Source organism: Scomber scombrus, chromosome 13, assembly GCF_963691925.1.
Source record: "Scomber scombrus chromosome 13, fScoSco1.1, whole genome shotgun sequence".
NCBI classification, from domain to species: domain Eukaryota; kingdom Metazoa; phylum Chordata; class Actinopteri; order Scombriformes; family Scombridae; genus Scomber; species Scomber scombrus.
In genome coordinates, this window is record NC_084982.1 from 5,349,893 (window position 1) to 5,375,211 (window position 25,319).

The window sequence follows — 25,319 nt, forward strand, 5'->3', positions numbered from 1 at the left end:
AATCTTCTTCTTTTTCTGTTTCTATTTATGCATTTTGAAGGTTCAACTTGATACTTAAAGAACATTTATTTAAATAAAGGTACATTACTGTCAATATAATGTAATGTAGTATTTTCACACTGTTCTATTGACTTTTGCTTAACCCTTACATATTGTTCATCTTCTACACACTCGCTGCATGTTCTGGGTCAATTTTGACCCAGTCTAAGAATCCCCTCATATGTTGAACCACAGATGTTTAGAAAGCATCAATAGTCGATCTGACTGAACAATAAATGTGTGATTAAACCTTGATTCATGTTTCAGAGAGAGTGTATTTTTTAGCTTTTATATCACTCACTTTAGTAGAAAAAACAGCTACTATCGCATAATATAATGTCCTATTTTACCTAAGACATGAAAATATAACATAGCAATAATGATGTAAATGTATTTTATGTAAAGTGAAAATGACAAGAACTTTATGGAACTGTGGGGTTTATTGTATAACCATTAGAGCCACCAGTCTTCACTGCTACATCATAAAAACTACTATCTTATTAAAACTATTAACTATTCATTTCACTAAAATATTTTCATTTTTGTTCATTTTGGGCCACTTCAGGAAGAGTCATCACATTTCAGAATAAAAGACATGCCAAATGTCAAAACAGGTCAAATTTGACCCAAACAGTATGTAAGGGTTAAGTGAAGGATCTGAGTACTTGACTGACTGTAATAAATAATTAAATACTGTTATTACTGACAGCTTACATATTTTTTGTTAGTTTTATTGATTGTTATTTTATGCAAAGTTATTAATAAAAAATCTAAATATACACATTGAGAGATTCCAGCAGTCTTGTATGAACATCATTGATTGAGGAACTCCCAGATCGTGTCAACTGTCCCCCTGCAGCACAACTGTTTGTGTTTGCTGTGATGTCATCTGACCTGACTGCTGATAGGCTGCTCAGCCAGCCAGGTCACTGACACACACACACACACACACACACACACACACACACACACACACACACACACACACACACACACACACACACACACACACACACACACACACACACACACACGCGCGCACACACACACACGCGTGCCTGGCCTGGAGGAGCTGAGTTCAGCCTTAAGAGCTTTTTATGGTCGAGCGAGCATCACGTAATGGACAGAGAGTTAGAGAGAGAGAGAGACAGAGAGAGAGCGATAGAGAGAGAGAGAGAGAGAGAGAGAGCGCGACATGACCATTCAGACTGAGTGGTGTGTGTGTGTGTGTGTGTGTGTGTGTGTGAGTGTGTGTGTGTGTGTGTGTGTGTGTGTGTGTGTGTCTGCGTGTGTGTGTTTATCCCGCAGAGAGAGATTTAATCTTTAATCAGTGTTACTGTAGACTGTACACTGATATGGACACACAGTATGTAATTACAACGGCTTGTGTGTCTGTTTCCTGTCTCTCCTGACATCATCATCATCCAACATACTGTAATTAGGTGTTTTTGTGTCTTTTCTTCTTGTTTTTGTTAGTTTTGGCACTTTTTCATTTGATTTTTTGATTTGATGTCATCTTTTTCTCTTTCTGCGCTCCACTCACTAACATGTCAAAATTCCAATGGAAGTTCTGTATTGTGTTTTTTTGATAAAGAAATAAATAAAAAGAAGGACAACAAACTGGACAGTGTATTGAAAGGTGACTCACATAAAGATGCAGATATTGTGAAGACAGATTACAGGAGTAGTGCTGAATATTATGTAATCAACGCGGGCAAAGTTAATGATGTCTTTGAGAAGTGTCAGTGTGGTGTCGGAGCAGTGCTGTGTCCCAGTTTAATGACCTGCTGCTGTCTGCTCCACTTTGACTGCTTTACATCTCATGGTACATTCTCACTCCAGTGACCTACGGTTTTGGTCTTAAAAAAAAATAAACTGGGTCTGAATTGCTGAAGACCCTCTGAAACTGTTCCAGTCATATCTGATCACACAACCAAAGAGAGCCAAGCAATGTGAAGAGCTTCACATGTAATTTCACCAGTAGAGGGCACTGAAAGTACTTTAAATCCTGCTGCAATGATCAAACCATGAAACATAATTAAACTCATTAAACTGCACTGTTTAAATATATAATACTACATGCAATAACATAGGATCATATGGAACTGAACTGTAAAACATAGTAAAATACTGTATTCATGTGCCTTATGGCTACTGATGACACAACAAATGATCTTTATTCATTAATATATTAACTTCACTTAGTTAGCCATGATGTATCAGGAAGAACTGGTTCGTTGTATGACATATTCCAAAAAATATAATGATATAATTCGCACTTAAGCAATGTAGCCTGATTCACCCCAATAACTTTTAAATAATTTACACTTACTCCTAGTACAGCTTGTTGGATGATATATCGTCTCAGAAATAATCGCGATAAACAATATTATTGTCATTTGAAGATCATTATATACCACTGATATAATGATTATATCATAGCATAATAATGTAAGGTGGGTGGGGCGTGGGATTGGACAGTGGGTGCTACACTTGTGTAAAAACACAGACTATCATTATAGTTGGGGACAGAGTTATTTACCTATAATTCTTCTACAGTCTCCACTCAGGACGTACACAGTGAGGAATGGAGGACACTACTTGTTTAGCAAATGTGACATGAATAGTCTCTTAGCTGCTAATGTGAAGTGCGGCAATATACTGAGGTCAAAAACAATGATCAAGGTCATGTCCATGTATCATATGATAAGTCCATATATAGACATGATGATGTTGATAAGTACGCTATTGTACGATAGGTCAGTAATTATTGTGACAGGACTAATTTGATTGCAACATCATGAATGCCTTAGCTGAAAGATTGAAGAAGATTGCAGAAGTAATTTATTAAGAATGTTGAATTCATATTTTTAGGCGTATTGGAGGCATGGCTAACCAATTACGTTATTGTACGTTAAGTCGATAACTTCATTATTGTGATCGGCCTCATACAGCTGCTAAGTCACTTCATGTGTATGAGGTGTTCCTCAGGGCTCCATCTTTGGCCTTGCCGTTCTCACTGAACGTTTCCTTTTGGGCCGGAGCATTCACATATTCAACCTTTCATTCCATTCATACACATATGACGATGAACATTCAAGCTGATTTAAGGATTGTTCTATTCTTTTAATAAATATAAAGAACATGTTCAAATTGTGCTATGAGTGGACTAACACTGCATTAGCCTGGATAACTCACACTGCAGTCTATAAATATTCACACTTTTTTTATTGTGCTTTCTCTGTACTCCAGTGCATCATGTTTAAAATGACTAGGTGATTACAGCATAGAGTGCTAACGTTCAGGTTTATTTTGAGTACACTAACATCCACGCTGGGTGAACAGTGTATAGGATTTGTCTCCATGTCATTGTCTTCCTGCGCTGTATAAAAGTGGCAGAGTCCTACAATAATCACCCAGTGCTGAATCTGGGAACATAGTTATTGTTTCATTTCAAATCCAATGTTCTGGAGTACAGAGACAATACAATGAAATATGTATTAGGGACATTCTTGCAGATGCAGTGTATGAAAGAGTTGGACTCTGGAAGTCACAGGAACTACAATGACAACAAGAGGAAAGCAGGAATAAAAGAAAAAAGACCTGCTTCAAAATGACAGACGGTTTTATGGAGCGATGAGGTAGATGACAGTTTGTAAACATGACTGACAGGTGTTAGGGCGGAGCTTACCCATACACAGGCTGAGTATAAAACCGCAGTGATGATCTCAGTTAATGCAGGGTCGTTTTATCCATTTAGATGTCAATCTCAGATCCGACACACACGCAAGCGCACACACACACACACACACAAAGTCTGACCTCTCCCAGGAGGCAGCAGCTGTTCGTGATGGATGAGCCAAAGTCACTCTCACTCAGCAGAAAGACAGACAGTCAGACTTTATGTCCTGTTTAGCTCTTAATGTCCCTCTGGTTACTATGACAGCTTCCTTTTCCTTTGCTCGTCTTGTTTGGATTAGAATCACTGACCTGATATGACCTTGTGGCAGCAGGTACAGAATATACATGTGTGTGTGTGTCAGGTGTAGTGTTTGGCAGTGTGTTCAAGTGGAACATTTAACAGAAAGCGCAAAATGTTTAATAACAATAAGCAGTGGCATATTGAGCGTACCTGCTGTGGTTCTGGGTGGAGCGCTGAGGCAAGGGCTGAGGCCTGGGCTGAGGCCTGGGGTTGGAGTTAGTCCTACAGGCTGGGGAAGAGACCGGGACTGAGCCCCTGAAAGAAGAACACATTAGAGGTGGAACAATTAGTTAATTGAAAGACAATGTAAATGCCAAACATTGCTGGTTACAGGTTCTCAAATGTAACAATTTGCTGCTGTTCTTGGTGTCACATCACCTTATGCTCTAAGACAGAGATGTCCAAACTATTCCATAAAGGTTCATGTGGCTGCAGGAGCACACCAGACTTCACTCATTTAATAAAAAGTTGACATACAGTTGATTGGTCGAATTGTGTGCTCTTGATTGGTTGGAACAAAAACCTGTAGTCACACAGCCCTTTATGGAATAGTTTGGACATGTCTGCTCTAGAACATATGATGAGCATTTTTCACAGTTTTTTTATAACAATAATAATAATAACTTTTTATATTATATATTTTTTATTTTTATATATAAATGTATATACATATTTTATATATATATTTATGTTTAATTTACCAAACAATTATCAATCAATCAAACTTTATTTGTATAGCACTTTTCATACATTGTAATGCAAAACAAAGTGCTTTATATGGTCAAAAACATATTAAACAAACAACAACAACAAAAAAATCAATAAAAACAGGAACTGAGGAAACGCTATCATAACTCTCATGAATCTGCAGTGAGGAAACACTAGAGGTAGGATAAAAATGTAAAAATGAAGAATAACCGAATAAAATAAATAAAAGTCAATAAAAGATTTTTCCAAAAAAATATGTATAATAATATAATACAACAAAATTAACTCAATTAATCAGGAAAATAATCAGTACATTGATCGATAATGAAAATAAAGATTAGTTGCAACCCTAGAAACATATGAAAGAAGCTGACTGCTGGGAATTATTGCAACTACTACTGCTGTTATTACTACTGCTACTGCCAGTTCTACCAGTACAGCTACTGCTAATACTACTGGTCAACCTAGTCTTATAGCAGTTTGTGAAACAGTCACAAAATTAAATCTATAGCTTCATGTAAATGGATAAAGAATTTTCCCTTTTTTTTTAATGACGCTTATCACAAATAAATCAGTAGTCGAACGCATCCACAACACAATGCACTTCCTCAGCCTTCCACTATCAAAAATGGAATTTAAAAAATTCTCATAATCGAAGGGGAAATAATTCAAAGTGGTGGTTTTAACATTAACCTATTGTATTGTTGAGTTATCCAGGACACTTTCGGAAATGTTAAAGATATCATGAAATATAACTTTAACATGGTGAGGGAAAAAAGGCAACTTCCACCAGACTGACCGATAAAATTAAAACAAGGATCAAATCTTGTGATTAAATGTTGAGTAATGTAGTGGTTATAGTTCAAAATGAATAACAAATGAGAAAAAAACTAAACAGCTTGTGTGCTCCCGGGTCTCAACTGACAGAAAAAAACACATGGTACATGCATGAAAACACATTCCAACTGAAATACATTAGTTTGAAAGTCGTACTGAGTTTAATTTCGTGACTATTTCAAGAACTGCCATGAGACTGGGTTTGTACTGGTACCACTGCGCAACGTCTGCCATTCCACCACTACTGCTACACTTACCAGCTGCTGCTACATGTCTGCTACCTGAACTAAACCTGATTGTTCTTGACCAAGTATCAGGTTTAGTGTTTGATTCAGGACTTTTTGTTGCTTAAGGATTTAGATTCAGGTGGGAATCAGGTTTTCAAAAGTAATTTATCAAAAGAAAGTTCTCTATTCCTCTCCAACCATCCATACGTGTCATGTTGCAGGAAGATACCTGGAGCCTAGAGGGTTGAGAGAATGAGAACAGCGTAACCTATGCTCTGTGTAAGCTTGGTGAGCTGATGGTCGGTAATAGCTGAAATAAGCTTTGGGTCAAGTTCAGGTCTGCAGTAGCAATCAGATTTAGAAGGGTCTGGGTCTTGAGGATGCTGGGACTGAGCCGTTTTCAGGTCTCAGTTCAGGCATGTGCAGAACCCTACTACTTCTACTACTACCTCACTTAATTGAGGCATTCTAGTTTTTTAGTACTGAAGGATTATACATTCTTTATCTTGTGCTCTTCCAGTCTTCGGGAGCTCTGCACACATCTACTTTAATAGTGTTTCATAACTAACTGGTAAGCTGATTGCTGAGAAACTACAGTAGACACACAACAGACGACAGTTGTCATTATGTACCTGCTGTTGCTTGCTGCTGTCCTGTCTCTCCAGCCTTGAGCTGTCTCACTCTCCGCAGGTGAGACCGGCCATTGTAGTGCAGCTGGGCCTGAGCGGTAGATGTCAGCTGCAGGTTACACACATCACACAGCGAGTAGACCCCGCCCTGACCTGGGAGGAAGTAACAAGGATAGGTCAGACTATAGAAGTAAAAAAAAAAAAAGATAGGTCAAACTGTAGGTGAAAACTACAAGAGTGGGCTGGAATTACTTTTTTTAATATCCTAAATGATCTACAACGTAGACACTTGGGACTCTCCCGGATACTGAATATTATTGCCTCTACAACATAAATTAAGAATGCCATTTCATTATTTCAACTTAATTCAACTTCATCTCTGTCCATTGGTTTAGAATGTCAGACAGCTCTAAATACTACAATACCCATGAGCCTCTGCCACTCTTACAGTGGAGGAGAGGAGACAAGTAAGAAGTGTACATCAGAGTTTGTTGTTCATTGTTGAACCAAAAGCGAATTTAAGATGAAGACTGAAATTGATTTTCAGTTTTGTCAACAGACTCATAGGGCAGAATTTGAAGCTCTGTGATTGGATGAAATGCAGCTTGGGAGTCATAGTTAACTTCCTCACGTTATGTTATGCTATCAAAGAGTCACATCTTTTCTAATACAGTTGATCATCTTTTATACTGATGCTTCTAAGCTGTGCGAGTACCCAAAATAGTTTCTTGCATTTTGCAACCATATGGCACTGGTGCTGGAACATTGTTAGTCACCTGGTGAAGCAGTCTGCTGGGCAGAGAGACCGATGGCTGCAGGCATATGTGTGTCCATCAGCTCCTGACACACCCCTCCAAAGGCAAAGATCTGCCCGCTCTCCAGGAACTGAGAGGGGCTGAGAGGAGTCTTCATCCCTGAGAAGAAGAGAGAAAGACATAATGATGATCACTGATGTTGACTATCCTTACATTATAATAAAACCAGTCCTTGAAATGGCCACCGATTACTTAAAACTAAATGTCAATATGTGTCAAAAGAGGCATTGAGGTCCAAAAGATCTCAAGACCTGTTTGTTTTTTCAGGGGTGAAAGTATATCTGCAGGAACCTTCTGGTGTGACTGGGCTTTAAGACTGATGACTTACCTAAGTCAGCATCTAAAAAACACCATATCTGTCCATAGAAAACATTGATTTGTCTATTTTCTCCAAAAACTATGTAAGAAATACTGAGAGACACCACTACATAACCCCAAAACCACTGCTGTGTGACTCAAAGGCAATAAAAAGCAAGAGTGATCCAACACAGAAGCAGTGAATACAGTACAGTTATAAAAGGTGACGCAAAACATCCACAAGAAGAAGAAATGATTTAAAAGGAGACACTCACTGAAGGACAGACAGACAGCAGACGGACAGACAGGAGTGAGGCCTGAATGACACCGGATATAGAGTGCGAAGCATCAAACGCTCACAGGGAGAGTGATGAAGTAATGAGTAAGGATGACATATGTGTGTGTATCCAGTGTACTGTGTGTGTGTGTGTGTGTGTGTGTGTGTGTGTGTGTGTGTGTGTGTGTGTGTGTGTGTGTGTGTGTAGGCCAGTCAGTGTGTCCATCTGTTGTCCTATCAGCTCTGCCAAGTCACATGACCTCCAACAGGACAAACACTCAATTTTTTTTTATATTCAGTTAGCTTCATTGCTGTGACCTCTGCACGGAGACGGACTTACCATTAGGCAAAGGCAATTATCATAAGCTCCAGGCAACCAGAGGCATCATAAAATATCTCTCAAACTTATAGTTAAAAAAAGTGTTTTGTTTTTTTCCTTTTCCCTAATTAATTAATGTCAACATAAAAATCCATACACTAAAATGGCATCAACACTACTCCATGAGAAGGTGGAAAGAGAGGGAAGCAGAACGTTTTTTAGCAAAACTGCCACAAGTAATATTTCACCGTGGCTACCGACGACACTAGAGCCCCTTTCACACATCTCTCTGCAGCCTCCCCACTTCTCACTTGACTTGGGTTCAATATCTCTGTCCACAGAAGCAGCTGTTTACTGAACCAAAATAGTTTGCATGTTGAATCTTGATACAGTAAAGCGGCACAGTGGAGAAGTGGTTAGGATTGACACCTCACAGCAAGAGGGTTCTGGGCCTTTCTGTGTGGATGCATGGGTTCTACCCAAAAACATACAGGTTAGGTTAACTGCTTACTCTAAATTGTCCGTAGTTGTGAATGTGAGTGTGAATGGTTGTCTGTCTCCATATGTAAGCCCTGTGATTAACTGGCGATATGTCCAGGGTGTACCCAGCCACTCGCCTTATGTCAGCTCCCCCGAGTGTAACGTAAATGAATGAATGCTATGGTTAATAGGTTGAAAACACATATACAACATTAAACAGCTGTCTGCTTAGATTATGCTTCACTAAACACCACAGAAACAGACTCAGAGTGTCAAAAAACTCCAGGGTCAGTGTGTATGATACATTTATACATATAATAAAATGGAAGCGTATCTGGTCTGTGTAAAAACTCCATTAAACGGGTGCTGGAGACGGGAGACTGTCACGTCCTCACACAGACAGCTGCTCTGATGACTGCCCCCTGTCCTGTGCTCAAGCATGAACGCCCCCTGCTGTTGATTGGCCGGGGTAGTGTTGTGTGGCTCATTCTGAACCACAGTATTTACATGCTTATTCACAGAACAGAGCTGTGTATGAACACTGGATTTTTTTCAGCGACACACAAAAGGGACAGCTATCGGACCGTGAGGAGATATTCTTCAAATTTGACATTAAGTGTATTGGATTAGAGTTGCTGACTCTACCTTTAAAGGCTGTTATAAATAGAAACATTTAGATTTTGTCTTTTGGCAGACCCTTTTATCCAAAGTGACTTATAGACTAGCAATACAATCATGCATTAGAGGACGGTGACTCATACGTGTGAAGTAGCTGACTGGCCGAAATACTGAATTAACAACATTATTAGATTTAAAAAATAATAATATCCTTATCTAAACATATGTGGTGACCCACACAACAAACTGTTGAGAAAGGTTATGTTCCTAGGCTGGATTTAAAAAAAATTTACATCAGGGTCAGTGACAAATAAGGGTTGGTAAGATGAGCAATTCAAAAATATGTTAAAAAACCATTTTGAAGCAAGTTGAATTATTTGGTACAAAGTTTTTATGGTTACACTACTTAGACATTTTTACCATAATCCTCTAATATATTCTCTCAAAATGGATTAAAAGCAGAAATGTTATGCTGGTTCCACAAAAAAAGAATGTGTGCAAATTATTCATACGTTTATTTTCACATTTTAACCCCTTTAAATTTGACTAAACCACATGGACACAAAAAAAATGTCATTGACCCATTAATACAATTATTATGATTTTGGAAGTTCTACTGGGACAGAACCCACAAGTTCCTGTTTCACTTTTGTCCCTGTTTTTGAGATATTTCAGACTGGACTAAAGTGGTGGACCATTTCTTTGGTTTTCAGACATTTCCATGTTATTAAGCACTCAGTAAGATATATGAACTTTTAAGAAAAACTGGTAATTACAATAACTCATAGCTTATAGTATGAGGTCATGTCGTAGTGCCTAGTCATTCCTAATACAAAACGGGAAAATGGGATTTTGTCACTCATAGAAAGTAAAACATTTACATCTGATGATCATTAAAATAAAGCTATATATGGCTCCATTATCTAGGAGTGTTCATTGCTTTCACATTTCCTGTCTCTCTCTCATCCAGCTGGTTGTTAGTAGTCGACTTTATGTTCTGCAGACAGCTGGTTAATCTGCCACTGTGATGAATTAGCTACAAAATGTGAATACAACACACACACACACACACACACACACACACACACACACACACACACACACACACACACACACACACACACACACACACACACACACACACACACACACACACACACACACACACACACACACACACACACAGAGAGAGAGCCAGTTGATGCTGACATCAGCTTTAGCAAGGGAAGGATTAAATATATCTGTTCTATTTAGCTGAGAATTACACAGATACACACATCCAGGTAAATACATACACACACACGCACTCACTCACTTACACACACACATTCATAGATAAGATGCAGACAAAGAAAGAGCAAGTCAGTGAACTGAGCATTCAGCATCAGAATGAAATAAAATGTGTATTTACCTTTTGTGGTTGTGTGTGTGTGTGTGTGTGTGTGAGAGAGAGAGAGAGAGAGAGAGTCTAATCCAGGCTGACCAAGCAGTCAGTAATCAGAGAGGCCAGCTGTGGGTTATAATCCCACACACACCCACACGCACACACAGCAGTAAAGCAACAATGTGATTCCTGATTGAAGAGGAAAAGCAGAAATATTTCCTTCAGTGTGATAAAAGCAGGTCAGCGCTTCCAGAGTTACCTGAAGAAGTGAATGATTCCACCTTTAAAGGCTGGAGAGAGACTCAATAGAGTGTAAAGGAATACTTCACTGGGTTTAATCCTCATCTCCGTGTCTTTAATGTCAATATATTGTGAATAGGGATGCTCGATATTGACTTTTCTGCCGATATCCGATATTCCCCAACTCTTAATTTCCGATACCGATATCACCCGATACTGATATATGCAGGCTTTTTACACCAAAACTGTTAGGTAACAACATAACATATCTCCTTTTGTTGAATTAACACATTATGCCTAATTCTATTGTGACGCCCCACTGGATGCATACATAAATGCAACATGGCTTTCAAAATGTAAACACTGTCTGTGCAAAATAAGAGAACAACTTCAACTTAAGTTATGGAAAAAAGTGCCAATATGGCACTGCCATATTATTATGCTGCTTTGCAGTAATTGCAAATTACAAATGTATTACCCGTAGGACACACTTGGGAATAGCTCCAAACCACAAACATAAGCCCCGTTTCTGGAGGCGGGACCTTTACAGGATCGTCCTCTCACTCGGTCTTCTCAGGTGTTGTGTCTTCAGCAAAGTAGGACCCAGATAGGACCCACCGGACTCTGACGGTGAAGTCACAGAGGCGCCTCGGCGTAAACATAACAGAGAAAATGACAACGAGGAGGTAAACCTCGTTTCTGGTTTGTGTGTTCGTGTACATGGTGGTGGACGCTATGAACTTGTTAGCCACGGTTAGAGACCCACGAGTCTAGCGTGTTGTTGTTGTTATACGTCATCAAGCGCGCGCCGGTAAACGTCCCATGCTGCGTTCATGCAGGCTCGGAAATGCTGAAGCCTACAGAACAAAATCGGTTATAAAAACCCGATACCGATACTTTCCGATATTACATTTTTAAGTGAATATCGGCCGATAATATCGGAGGGCCGATATTGGAGGGCCGATATTATCGGACATCCCTAATTGTGAACTATAATCCATCATCACTTTCTGCATCACTGAGGCAGCCAGTTCAGATCTCAGATTGTGTAGTTGTACTACATCAGTTCTATGTGCCACTCAGGGTTATAGATAGAGTCTGTGTCTCAACAACACTGAGGCTAATATGTTTGCATATTAACATATTTTGTGTCAGTTAATGCCATACACAGTGTTAAGTTCCAGAAATGCTGTACAAAGGAAACTGCTCTGCCTGTGTAAGCATGTGTTTCTTTTATCTGATCTTTGGGCCTGAAGCAGAGCCCGACCTAGACAACTAGTCCTTAGGACATTAACCTAAATAGCTACCTAACTGGGTAATTGTAGCATAGAGGAGCCCATTTCATTCTCCATGGAGAACTCCAACACAGAAGTGCTCAGCTTTAGGTTTTCTGAACAAATGTCAACATCTGCAGAGTTGGTTTCTAGCTGTTTGTATGTTTAAACTTGTTATAATGTATTCTTTTTTCTACGTGGAAATTTATGCAAACTAGTTTTTGTGTAGCAACTAAATGTTTACAACTAGAAACTACCAGGTGTGACTATGGCTAAGGAAACAACTGGCTAAGTTGCAGATATATGATTTAAGTAAATGAGGTAATAGGATACAGTTGACACATCTGATCCTCTGTAAACTTGGAAGATTTCTTTTACATTTCTCAAAAACCACAAAACCACTAAATGACCTCAACTTGGTTAGCATAATCCGATATCCCAAACTGATATTATCTCGTAGCCTAACTAAAACACATATTGTCCATGTATGCATACAGTACATAAATACAACAAAGTCATACCTAACTGTTAAGTTTAATGTCTTTTGGCCCCTAAAATAATTTTTGGAAATGATGCTCCAGCTCCAGCTCATGGTGCTACAGTGACTTCCTGTTTACTTTGTTAAGACACTTCCTTTTTTAGTTTTATGGTGCAACCAGATTTAGTCAATAGCAAATTTGAAACAAGTCGTTACTCCAAACGTAAGACGAACTTAACAAGTTAACGAAGCTATCTAACATGGCTAATGATGTTAGCCAATTCACTTTTGTTCAAAGTTAAAGAGGTGTATTCTTGCAAAGAAAAAAAAAACAATGCTAGCAAGTTAACATTTGCTGTAGTTCACAGTGCATGTACATATAGTAGTCTCACAATTACACTGATGAACTATACAGTTTGAGGTTGTCTGTCACCCAATGTCACACAGATCCACTGACAGGAAGAGTGTTAAAAAGATAAAAATATGTAATATTGATTTCTCACTTTTGGTAACAGTTTTTTTCTTCGGGAAGACCTATGTTACGATAAGAAAAAAACATGCTTTTATAAAAAATTCAAAACATAGCTAGCGCCACTCAACATGATCTATTAATGGATAATATTTGACTGCTATGTATGTCAGCTTTTCAGGCACTAACAGGCAACTGCAGTGCGTTTTATTGTTCAGTGGGGTATGAAAGGCTTGTATGAGCCATTGTTCTGGTCTGAAGATTATTTCAGCAAATAGACGCGTGTCACCCTTCAACTTATGTGACAACATGGGAAACCACTAAACCTGGAGATACAAGGTTTTCACCACAAGCCATCTTATCTTCTCTAATCTTGCTGTTTGTATGTCAGCGTGTGGACACACAAGCAGTTGATTGGTCAAAAGCTCTGAATCCTGGTAGCTGGGGTGGGGGGTTGTGTGTGTGGGGGTGTAGTAATGTATGTCCTTGTTCCCTGAGAGAGACTGTGCATAACACACACACACACACACACACACACACACACACACACACACACACACACACACACACACACACACACACACACACACACACACACACACCTAAGGGGACGATGGGACAAAGAAACTAATGGAGATGTGAAAAGACAGAGAGCGAGGTCTTAGAGTGGCTGTCTCTCACCCTGAGGCCAGTAGCTGTTAATATAAGTGGTCAAATACACACACACACACACACACACACACACATTCACACACAATACAGAGCAATGGCCAGCAGCAGCAACGATGCTGAAACTAACTACTAGATACAGTTTGATGTTTGTATATTCATCCCGCAGGAATCTAAGATTCTACGATGAAATGGAAACTTAAGGAAAGTCAAACCATCCCCTTAAGCTTTGTCACACATTGATATATTTCAGAAAAAAACCATTCAAAATTAGACCAATAATTTCATTTTTTTTTCATAAAGTAACTCTTTACAGAACTGACAAGAAAAATCCAGGTCAAATAAAATGAAACCTTGAGTTTTCTTATCCACTGTGGTTTTTTTCTCTTCAAGATGGCTTTCTCAGGCATTGCTTCTTCTCACAGGCTGTGTATGGACCTCCTGCAGGCTCAATTCAAGTCTCAGCAAATTGTTTCTAAGCTCAAAACTTAAACAGGAGCAGCTCTGACCTGAAACCATTAACATAGCCCTGGTTTAATTGAGCTTGTTGGGAGGATGAAACACCTAATGGGCTGAATTCAGGGCAAAATACTTAGACAGATGGTTCATTTTCTTGCACTCTTCGCATACCTCACATTTTCCTTCCAAACCAAAACCTGCTTAATCTTTTTAAAATGGTGATTCTAACCTATAATTATACATATCACAGAGAAAACTGCTGAAGATACTAGCAATTAGATAGAAACCTTTATATTCTGCAGTTTATTGATATTGTGATATACTGTTTGTCTGATGTCTGTGAAACATTATAATGTGGAACCAATCTTGATCAAATAATATTGATGTGTTGGGGATAGTTTTTGTCTATGGTGGACAGGAGGAGAGTTCAATGCACTGCAACAAAACATTGTCACTGAAATGAATCGTTCTGGTTATGAAAACAAACACAATTTTCTTGCCGAGCTGCTGTTTCAAATCCTTAAAATCAATTAAAATTTAAGCATCACAGTGGCACTAACAACCACCAGTCTGATGAGATCAGATTAATTCACGGTCAGGCTGCATTGAATCTTAAGAGCTGCAGGAGGCAGAAACCTGAACACACCTTGGAGGACACATAGGGTGTTTTCCATTGAGCTAATTATGCTTCCTCCCTTCCTCCAGCCAGTGATGGAAACTTGATGGAGGATGTTATGATCCCTCAGAGGAGAAACCACACGTGTATCCTGTGGGGAGGTTTTTTTTTTACCGGTTGCAAACACTCCTTTTAAAGTAACTCTTGAACATTCATGAAAGACTTGAACCTTGTTTATGTTTATTCATAAAATAAAAAATATTACATGTGTGTTTAATCTTGAATATATCTTAACAACACTCTGTAAACAACTTTTTCTTCATTTTTTTCATGAGCTAATTTCCTTTTCTTCTTCTGTTCTTTTCCATTTTATGTGTGAAAAAGCACACTTATTAAACTATTATTTTAGTCCTATATTCCTAAATTATAGGGTTTTAAATAAATATATTTGTAATTAAGCAGAAACAAACTCATTTTAAAACTAAATAAATCTATTAGCATTGCTTCCAGCAGTCACATTCTATGACACCCTGACACTCTAATAGATTTATACCCAGTGTTGAAGCAGCAGAATCAGGTGGAAGATGTTCTGCTTTAAAACCGTTCTTTAATTCTTTTCTACACATGTCAGTTGAGATGTTGTACATCATCTCCTAAAAATGATGCTACAGTGAGTGAGGATGTCCTATTTGGTAAATACAACATCCTTGCATCTCTCTCTCACATCCTCACTGGTAGCTCACAGCTGTGACTCAAAGAAGAGACGCGAGTAAAAAGTAATCTTAGCCAAAATGGAAAACACACATATGAAAGTGTTTAAAAGTAACAATCATCCACCCACCAGATCCAGAAACCAGGCAGATCAGCAAACATCACTTTAAACTCCTGCAGTCAGTAAACCTAAAACACACTGACATAGCCATATCTTTACACACTTTCCTACCTGGTAAGATGAGACAGGTAAACCACCTCACTGACTTAATTAAATCAGCCGCACCCACAGAACAAACCTATGCAAAGGCTGCCAGCAACACTACACAGTGGTTGCAGAGAATTATAGACATACTACAGGCACAATACTCATCTACTATCACATCCCTCAGCACCACCCCCAAGATCCCCCTTGCCCTCCAAATAGCCAATGGATGGGCTAGGAAGGGATATGGACCAAGGCTAATTCCAGGTACCATTCACCTCAGATACCATTGATAACTCTCAGCTTAACCCTACACATGACAGCGCAGGCCAGGTTGACCCCAGGGCCCAATGACTTGGGCAGTGAGAAAAACATCAAAAACAACAACCAAAGAGGGAAGTGTCCATGGTGACCAGGACTCCAAACCATACCAAGAGCTCAATCTGGACCCTCCCCTAACAACTTCTTTGCAGTGCTACTGCCTAGCCAGGGCTAACTGGCTTCCAGTGCCCCTGTCACTATAGACTGCCACCAAGCAGTGTCAGACCAGCTACAACCTCCATACTCAGATACTGCCATATTCGAACCAGCATATCGCCTTGCTCATCCACGCTGGAAAATACAGGACTGGTACATCAAGGGCAGAAGGCCAGTCCTGGTCCTGGGGGACTCCAATATAATCCAAATCCCAACACACACCTACCCATACATACACATGGATAGTTTTTCCTGGAGCATATATTTTCCATCTTCTCAATATCGGTGAAAAAATGTCCGCACGCCCCACCACTAAGGTAGTCATACTCTCCACTGGACTCAACAACAGTGATCAGGACCCAAAACAAACACTGATTAAACAACTCAGAGCACTGTATAAACAGGTCAGATCAACCTTCCCTAATCTTGACATCTACTTCCCCATAATAAACTATTCATCATGTCTCATATCACAACAACAGACCAACCTAAAATGACATAACAACATCATCACGACACACCTTCCGTTCCTGGCACAGATCCCATACAACCAATGCACCACGGAAAAAGGACAACATACATTGGTCACTAGCCAAAGTCAAAGAGATCTTCAATTTTTGGTGCAAACAGCTAAATTTATGAATACATGCAAACTGACTCAGGCAACCTGACACACACACACACACACACACACACACACACACACACACACACACACACACACACACACACACACACACACACACACACACACACACACACACACACACACACACACACACACACACACACCTATTCTGCCTTCTCCCATACCCACTCCGACTACTTTCACTCTCATGTCTCACCAATTTGATCACACACCTTTTACATATCCATCCAACTGGGAAATTAAATTGCCCCAACTGGACATGAAGATACAAACACTAATTAAGTTTGACAGACAGGCCCTGTGTATACATAAACCCCCGGCAGATGCTCCAGAGGCAATCCAATATAATAATCAAACCAGCCGATAAAGGTTATAGAATTGACAGACAACAATATCTGCTGGACTCAGAGCCAACTGAAATTACTGACCGTTGTTCAATTTCTGTATCACAACCAATTCATCACAGCCAAACAGATTTTTTTATTTGGATCGAATAATCCATGTCCCTCAGTTCTATCTATTACCTAAAATCCACAAAGACCCCTATACCTGGACCATCCCCTCTGAGGTTCTTCTCAGTCGTCAACAGTGTCAGAATGCAATAGTGCATCCTACAACATCTTACTATACATAGACCACTACCTTGGCCACCTCTCCATCAGACATCCCAGCTATCTCAAGGACACCACTTTCTGGCCACTATTAGACCCATGGTTGTTCCCGCCCACAGCCATTTTTGACCATAGACATTGATAGCCTATACACCACATTAGCACATATGGGAGTCAAAGCCGCAGAGAACACCACAAACACATACCCAAACATGACTACACCTGACAAGGAACTTGTAACCCTAACCCTAATCCTTACTCAACATTTGCTTGAATAATAATGACTTCCTCTTCAACACCCAACGGCGTGGCCATGAGTCAGAGGTATATGAGCAAGTGGGAGCAAGAAGCCTTGGCCAAATGCAAATTACAACCCACATTTTATCCATGCGACCTGGATGATATCATTTGAGCATGGCCTCATGACATCACACCCTTCCCAGATTTCACCAATACCCTCAATAGTTACCACCCATCCATCAAAGTAAAATACACTATTGGCCCACATCAAAACAACTTCTTGGACACTACTGTTTTTTTCACACGACTCAATGCCACATACAAGTTTATGCTCACCAAAGCCCATTTTATACCCATGAGTACACATGCACTACTCCATAAAACCAGCTATCACCCCAAACACATATTTAAGGGCATAATATAATCCCAGATCATAAAATTCTATAGAATCTGACTTTCAAGTAGCAGTTTCAGTTCTCTTTAAAACCCTCAGACAGAGAAGTTACTCCAAAAGATTCCTCAGGACCATCATTAACAATACCTCGGCCTCCCTCTTTCCCAATCGCTCCAATAACACTGGTCCAACCACTCTTTCCTTACATGCCAGAAGGGGTCACCCATCAGAACCATAGACTGTATAGAAGAAATGGACGTAATATCCGTTACGTCACCCATTGGTTTGTGGACTGCTGCTCGGAAGCCAATAGTATCGGATCTGAGCAGCGCCATTTTGAAAATTTCAGGTGCATGCCGGGAAAAATAAAAACACGGTTCTACTTATATGGGCATCAGGAGGGGCATAAGGCGCCCTCCTGAACCTGTGAACCAATCAACCTGTCAAACACGACGTAGCCACGCCCTAATGCATACCCTGCTTTATCGTCAAATATAAAATCAGGGAGGCCAAAATTTCCCAAATGAACATCATACTGCATTGAAGAAGGTGTTAAACTAGCAAGTAAGACCATAAACACATTTTGAAAACGTTTACTGAGGTTAGAAATCAAGTGAGAAGTTGGTGAATTCCCCATTGACTGTATTGAGACGGAAGTCCTTTTGACACCAAAATGGTCGCCCCCTGGTGGCCTTTTGATAGAATGCAGTTTTAAGTTACTTCTGCGTTGGCATCATTTCAGAGGACCGGAACTCCCCGCCTAATCAAAACCCATATTCCACACATCCTCTTTCTCATTTCCCACCTGAGCCAGAGTTTGTATCATGCTCCTACCCCTGCTCCAGCTGGAGGTTCTGCCTTATTACCTGGGGAACCTTCTGATACCTCCAATCACACCAACCCCTTTCCCAATTTGCTTCCACAACTAGCTAACAGGAATTACTTCCATTTGTTTCTACCTTTTCCTACAGGATCACAGCATTTCACCAAACTATTAAACAGAACTGGAACATACAGGCAGAACAGCCATCCCTCCAGAATCACAGAGTAATGTCAGCACTCAGAAAGAACAAGAACCTCAAAGCCATACTGTAAAGATCTGCCTTCATACAACATGTACAACCACAACATATACATTCATTATTTACCCATACATCAGCGCCGCTCACCCTACAGATTCATTCTCCCTAAACACCATTAATGGGTGCTGCATTACATGCATCACTTGCCAGAAACACTATATAGGAGAAGCACCCCATTCTCACCTAACCAAAGCAATATTTGTATAACATTAGGTAGGTAGACAGTACAGTGTTATAGTCACACACTGTCAACAACATCCAATTACCAACCACATTATCTCAGGCTTGGAGGCCAATGATCAATGGACCAGTGGGCAATGGAAAAGGATAGAGACAATATGGATAGAGAGACTGGGTACCACCACCCCAGACATGCCCAATGACAAGCCCTACCCTTCTTTTTTCCATGGACACTAATTACTGGACTCTGATATCTGACCCTGCCAGGACCCCTACTCAGACCCTCACAGCAAGCCTAACTCGAACCTTATTACTCCCCCCCACCACTACCACCACCACGAGATGTGTCATACTTGTGCTATACTTTACCTTGTTGTTGACTGTATGTCCTTTTGCTGCTTCCTTACTTCCAGACGAGCCACCAACCTGCAAATAGTAAACAATATTAAATTGATTAACATTATGGAACCCTAAAGGACCCCAGTTAATGAAATATTAAGTTTTAAATGTGTTTATTTACTTAATTTACTATGTATAAATAAAGCCTAACAATAACCCAAACCTAACCTTAACCCTAACCAATTCATGCCCTACCCTAATATTTTGCCTCATTAGGACTAGGCTTTGATAACAACTGGTCCTGACAAGGTTGGTGTTTATACCAGTAAATTTCCCAATGAGGTAACAAAAACTTGTTTCACAGATAGATGAAAGGTGATTTGCAGTCTATTTCATCATCCTCACTTTTCTGCCCAGGCTGTGTCTAAAAATTCACTGTCCAACACCAAGAAAAACCTTTAACAGTGCGCTGGTTCATCGTGCCCTCTGCCAGGTTCAGAGTGTGATGGGATGACACACTGTTTGTTTCAATAGGTTTAAAGTTGTAATCAAACCCGGTGTTGGATCTTTTCTGCAATCGCTATTCAATGTATTTACACTGTAACTACCTCCGTATACAGCTGTATTCATTCATAATGGTGGAGTCCATCATTGCCGAACTGTATTCACGTTGCCTTAACATGCCTGCTGGTTCACAGAACACCTACTGTTTGGAATTTTATTTCACTGACATATCAGCCTCATTGATTACTGTTCACTATCCTACAGCTGTGAGAGCTACATTAAACTACTGCTACTGCACCTACTTCTGCTGCTTTAGATGGTTAAAACAGCTTTTACTGTGAAGTACTCACAGGAAACGCAGTGTATTTTTTGACAGTGGATCAGTTTTAAAAAGTTGTGGGGAGTGGTGGACCAAGAAGAAGCATCACAATGAGCTCTATCATATCTTCTTAATTAGAAATGAGGTTACATGAAATGATGGTTACATTAATCAACTCGGTTAATATGGTTCAATGCAATTGATTATTACTAATGAGGTCAGTGATGACTGATTCCACTCTGTTGCTCTCAGGGTGAATAGAAGCATTTTGAATCAGCGATTTCATTTGGATCACACTCAGAAAGTGATGTAGAGTGTGTTTGGGTGATTTTTAATCCTTTCATATGTACAAGAGATATCATGTTGTATGTTTTACATACTGCAGCAGGGATTACACACACACACACACACACACACAAGGTTGTTCTGTCTGTCCAACCTTCACTTCAGGACAATGTGACTCTTGTTCTGTCTTTAAATAGCTGCTGTGCTCCATCGGGACATGACACTTAACTGTTCCAGGTGAAACTCAGCGCTAACTCTTAGTAACAAAGGTGCAGACCCGAGGGGCCCCCATCACTAATGAATCACATCACTGAACTCAAAGAAGAAGGAGGATATGTAACCATTTTTTTGTTGCTTTGGTGTTTCAATGTCAAGAGAAGTCCTTTGACTGATGAACTAAATATTCAGCATTAATAAGGACATGCACTTTTTTCTGAGGTCGTGCATACACAGAAAGCACTTCAGCTGGGTATTTCGGTTGTCCATCTCACAAACACACCTGACAAGACAGATACGGTTCTACTCTAACTAACACAGCTGTCTACACAGGCCATGTAACGGCTCATGTTTCACTTGTGCATAAACATGACTTACTGTCTGAACAGGAAACTTCAGAATCACAGAGATTAAACCAGATGTTCCTCTATTATGGACTGTCAGGGATTAACACACACACACACACACACACACACACACACACACACACACACACACACACACACACACACACACACACACACACACACACACGCATGCACACACACATACATACAGAGCACTGCATGTAGGTTGTCCAGCAGGCTGTGCAGGATTTGGTGGGACATGATTGGTTGAGCCAGAAGGGGATTGTGGGATTGGGATTATAATCCACAGAGAACTGTGTGTGTGAGTTTTTTTGTGTGTTTGTGCGTGTGTGTGTGCGTGTTGTAGCTCAGTTAGTATAATCTGTGGTCTAATAATAGAGATTACCACTCGCACTCTACTGAACATCTACTGACAGTCGTCTGACTCTTACCCCTCCTTGCTGAAATGTCCCTCAGAGACACTGACCCCTTCTGACCTCCCTGTGACTATGTGTGTGTGTCACTGAGGTGACCATCAATCTGTAGAAGATAAACACTTTAAAGCATTTTAGCACAGAAGTTCATTTGTGACCTTTGTAAGCAGCATATGTAACACAATAATCTAAAATCTAAATTCTTCAATCTGCAAATGGATCTGGTTCACATGGCCAGAGTTCCACACAGAGGGCTGATTTATGATTGTGGATTAAGGGGTTACAGCTCAACTGACATGCTCCTCCTCAAAAATGCAACTGCACACCAGGGCTCTGGCTGCTATAGATACCTTTTGGGGACTGAAAGATCTGTGATTGGTCAATCTGGACTGCTTATGTTCCTCTAACAGGTTCTTGATACTTTTGTTGATTGTTGAGCGTGAAAACAACATGAAGCTAGTTGGAAAAATGACTCTTTTTCAGTCACATCTGTCAAAGCCATTTCCACTGGAAACCTTTTGCCCACTGCAGCTCCTGCTGTCTATCATTGAATGAATGAACATATGGTGACTGCACAGTACTAGTTTCATAAGAAAAGAAATTAAACACAGATAATGTGGAGAATATAATTGAAGCATGACACGGCATGACCACATACGATACTTCCGTCTAGTGTTGAAGTGGTGATATAATTTAAAGCAGTTTTACTCCATGCATTATTGACAATATTAGGAAGAGTAGCAGTAGTATAATCTCTTCATCCCACCACAACACCAAACATGTCCTCCCTGTAGCACAAACTGTTGACCCACTGCACATTTTAGGAAGCTTAGAATTTCTTTCAGAAAGCTTCAAGCAGAACTCTCAGTATGTCAACATGTTTGAATTAAACAGAGACTTAAACAGATGAAGCCTTTTAAAGTATTTGTATCTGTTAGTGTAGCAGGATAAACTCCCATGTACTGACTGAAGACTGCAGAACCAGGTGTAAATTGAGCCTAGATTGGTCATACCTGGCTGCAGGACTGCCACCAGACTAAACCAGGTTAACTACACTGATCTGTTTCAAAGTGCCAACATACCCAAAACCAAAAGTTCCTGTTGCGATGGATGAACACAGCAGAAAGTGCCAGCACTCAACCACAAGATTACACTTGGCTTTGTGTCTTCTCAGTCAATACACCATTTTTACAGCTGACATTTTGACAGGAAAGCAAAGGTGTAAATAACAGCATTAGTCAAGCATTTAGGTGAGCCACTTTCAGCTTTGGTAGTGTGCATGCTCACTCACTGACAAAAGCTTATTGGGACAATTAAAGGAATGCTCCATTCCTTTTGTTAATGTTGTTAATTAAACCTCTGAAAAGTCATAATGTCCACTATTATTCAGCCTGTGTAGCAATGTGGTTCTAGGAATGACAATGTCATTGTGTTGGTCCACCACTGTGGTCCAGATTGAAATACCTCAACAGCTGTTTGATGGATTGGCATAACATTTTGTGTTTTGTGATCCTGTGACTAGACCTGTCACCATAACTACTTTTGTTGGACGATATATAATCACGATAAACGATATTATTGTCATTTGAAGATCATTTTATACCACTGATATAATGATAATATAATAGCATAAGGGGGGTGGGATTGGATTACATTATCGAATTACGTTATCGAATTACGTTATCGATTTATCGTACAACATCAACATCATCATGTCTATATATGGACTTATCATATGATACATGGACATGACCTTGATCATTTTCTTGACCTCGGTATTGCCACACTTCACATTAGCAGCTAAGAGACTATTCATGTCACATTGGCTAAACAAGTAGTGTCCTCCATTCTTCACTGTGTACGTCCTGAGTGGAGACTGTAGAAGAATTAAAGGTAAATAACTCTGTCCCCAACCATAATGGCAGTCTGTGTTTTTACACAAGTGTAGCACCCACTCCCCAATCCCATCCCCCACCCCCCCTTACATTATTATACTATTCTATTATCATTACATCAGTGGTATAAAATGATCTTCAAATGACAATAATATCGTTTATCGCGATTATTTCTGAGACAATATGTCGTCCAACAAAAGTAGTTATCATGACAGGCCTAGCTAACATGGCTGTATACTCTTAATGTTGATTTTTTAAAATATTTTCTGTGTTATAAGCAGGTAAACTGGCTGTCATGAAAGAAAAGCTGTGAATGTTTTCTCTGTCTGTTTTCTTAATTTCTAAAAATGACTACTAAACAAGCAGAACCTCAGTACAGTAAACATACTGCGGGAGTACAATATGGCGAGTATCTGCAGTACTCACAGCAGATAATGAGGACTTGAAGCAACAGCCGGGAAAACATTAACCCGGGCCGAAAGACGAGAAGAAGGCTATGACATCACTTCCTTCCAAACACACTGAGTCATCAAACATTCAAAAGCTGCTCCACTCAACTAATGGAAGAAGAAACATGAGACACACACACACAGAAACACACACCTTGGTAGTTAGGCGGTTGAAGTTGGATCAGATTCATTCGTTTCTACTCTTGAAAAGTATTTTGGATCACAAATGGAAGAGGAGAGGAGAGCACAGGAGAGGAGAGCACAGGAGAGGAAGAGGAGGAGGATGCAGAGAGTGAACTTGTGTCTCAGTTTCTATATAAAGACCAACCTTCACCTTCCCATTAAGGATAGTGTGACTTTGTGTTTGACAGGATCAACTTTACTGCAAGTTTCCTGCTGACACACAGAGGCTGTCTGTCTGTCTCTGTTTCTGACTGAATGACAGAGTAATGTCTTCACTAAACCAGACACATCTTCTTTTGACTCATGGCTCTTCGTCCACACTAAGCCAGTTTTTTCATAAACTGAATTGTAACACTTTATTTGAACTCACCCTATTTAAAATTTATAAGCAGCATATAAACATTTCATAAATGGTTTGTTGAACACTTTGTTGCTCTAAGCAGATATGTAGTCTTTTTAAAGTGCTTACTGACATAGTTACCGTCAACTTTATTTCCAGCCTTCCTAACTTGAAGGTGGATTATAAACTGATAATGAATGAAACCTGCCACATGGACATGGAAAACATCAATGTACCCCTGTTTGGGAGCTATGTGGCTTGAAAATTAAATGATAAAGTGGATTATATTCACGTGTCATTAAGACCAAAACCAACATCTCTTATTCCTCTGTGCTGTGGAGCTCCATTGTTGTCCAAAAACTGTCAAAAACACATTAATGAGCCACATTGTTTCTTCATTAACTTAGTCCCTAACAAATGCATCATTTCCTCCTGTTTGAGTGATTTTTTGCTAAAAAAAAAACTACAGAGCCCAGCTGTTTTAGGAAATGACTGACATGACATCATCAGTCGGAACCATAAACAGGGTAGTAAAATTTCAGTGTGACTAACATATTGGTAGTTTTGGTCTGACTATCTGTCAGCTCTAACCCTCTCTGTGACCACTCATTTTAAATGTGAATAACTCATCACAACTTCCTG

At 39.8% G+C, this 25,319-nt stretch overlaps 1 protein-coding gene across 1 annotated transcript in view; it reads right to left on the minus strand.

Moving 5' to 3' along the window:
• The window catches only part of znf385b (zinc finger protein 385B), a 38,310-nt gene extending 30,976 nt beyond the window's left edge, over window positions 1-7,334 (minus strand). The window contains exons 1-3 of the mRNA XM_062432242.1: window positions 7,199-7,334; window positions 6,440-6,575; window positions 5,123-5,157 (exon numbers count right to left, since the gene is read on the minus strand). Of these exons, the coding sequence (XP_062288226.1) occupies window positions 5,123-5,157; window positions 6,440-6,575; window positions 7,199-7,334 (307 nt within the window). The remainder of the gene's footprint in view (window positions 1-5,122; window positions 5,158-6,439; window positions 6,576-7,198) is intronic.
• Between the last annotated feature and the right edge of the window lie 17,985 nt (window positions 7,335-25,319).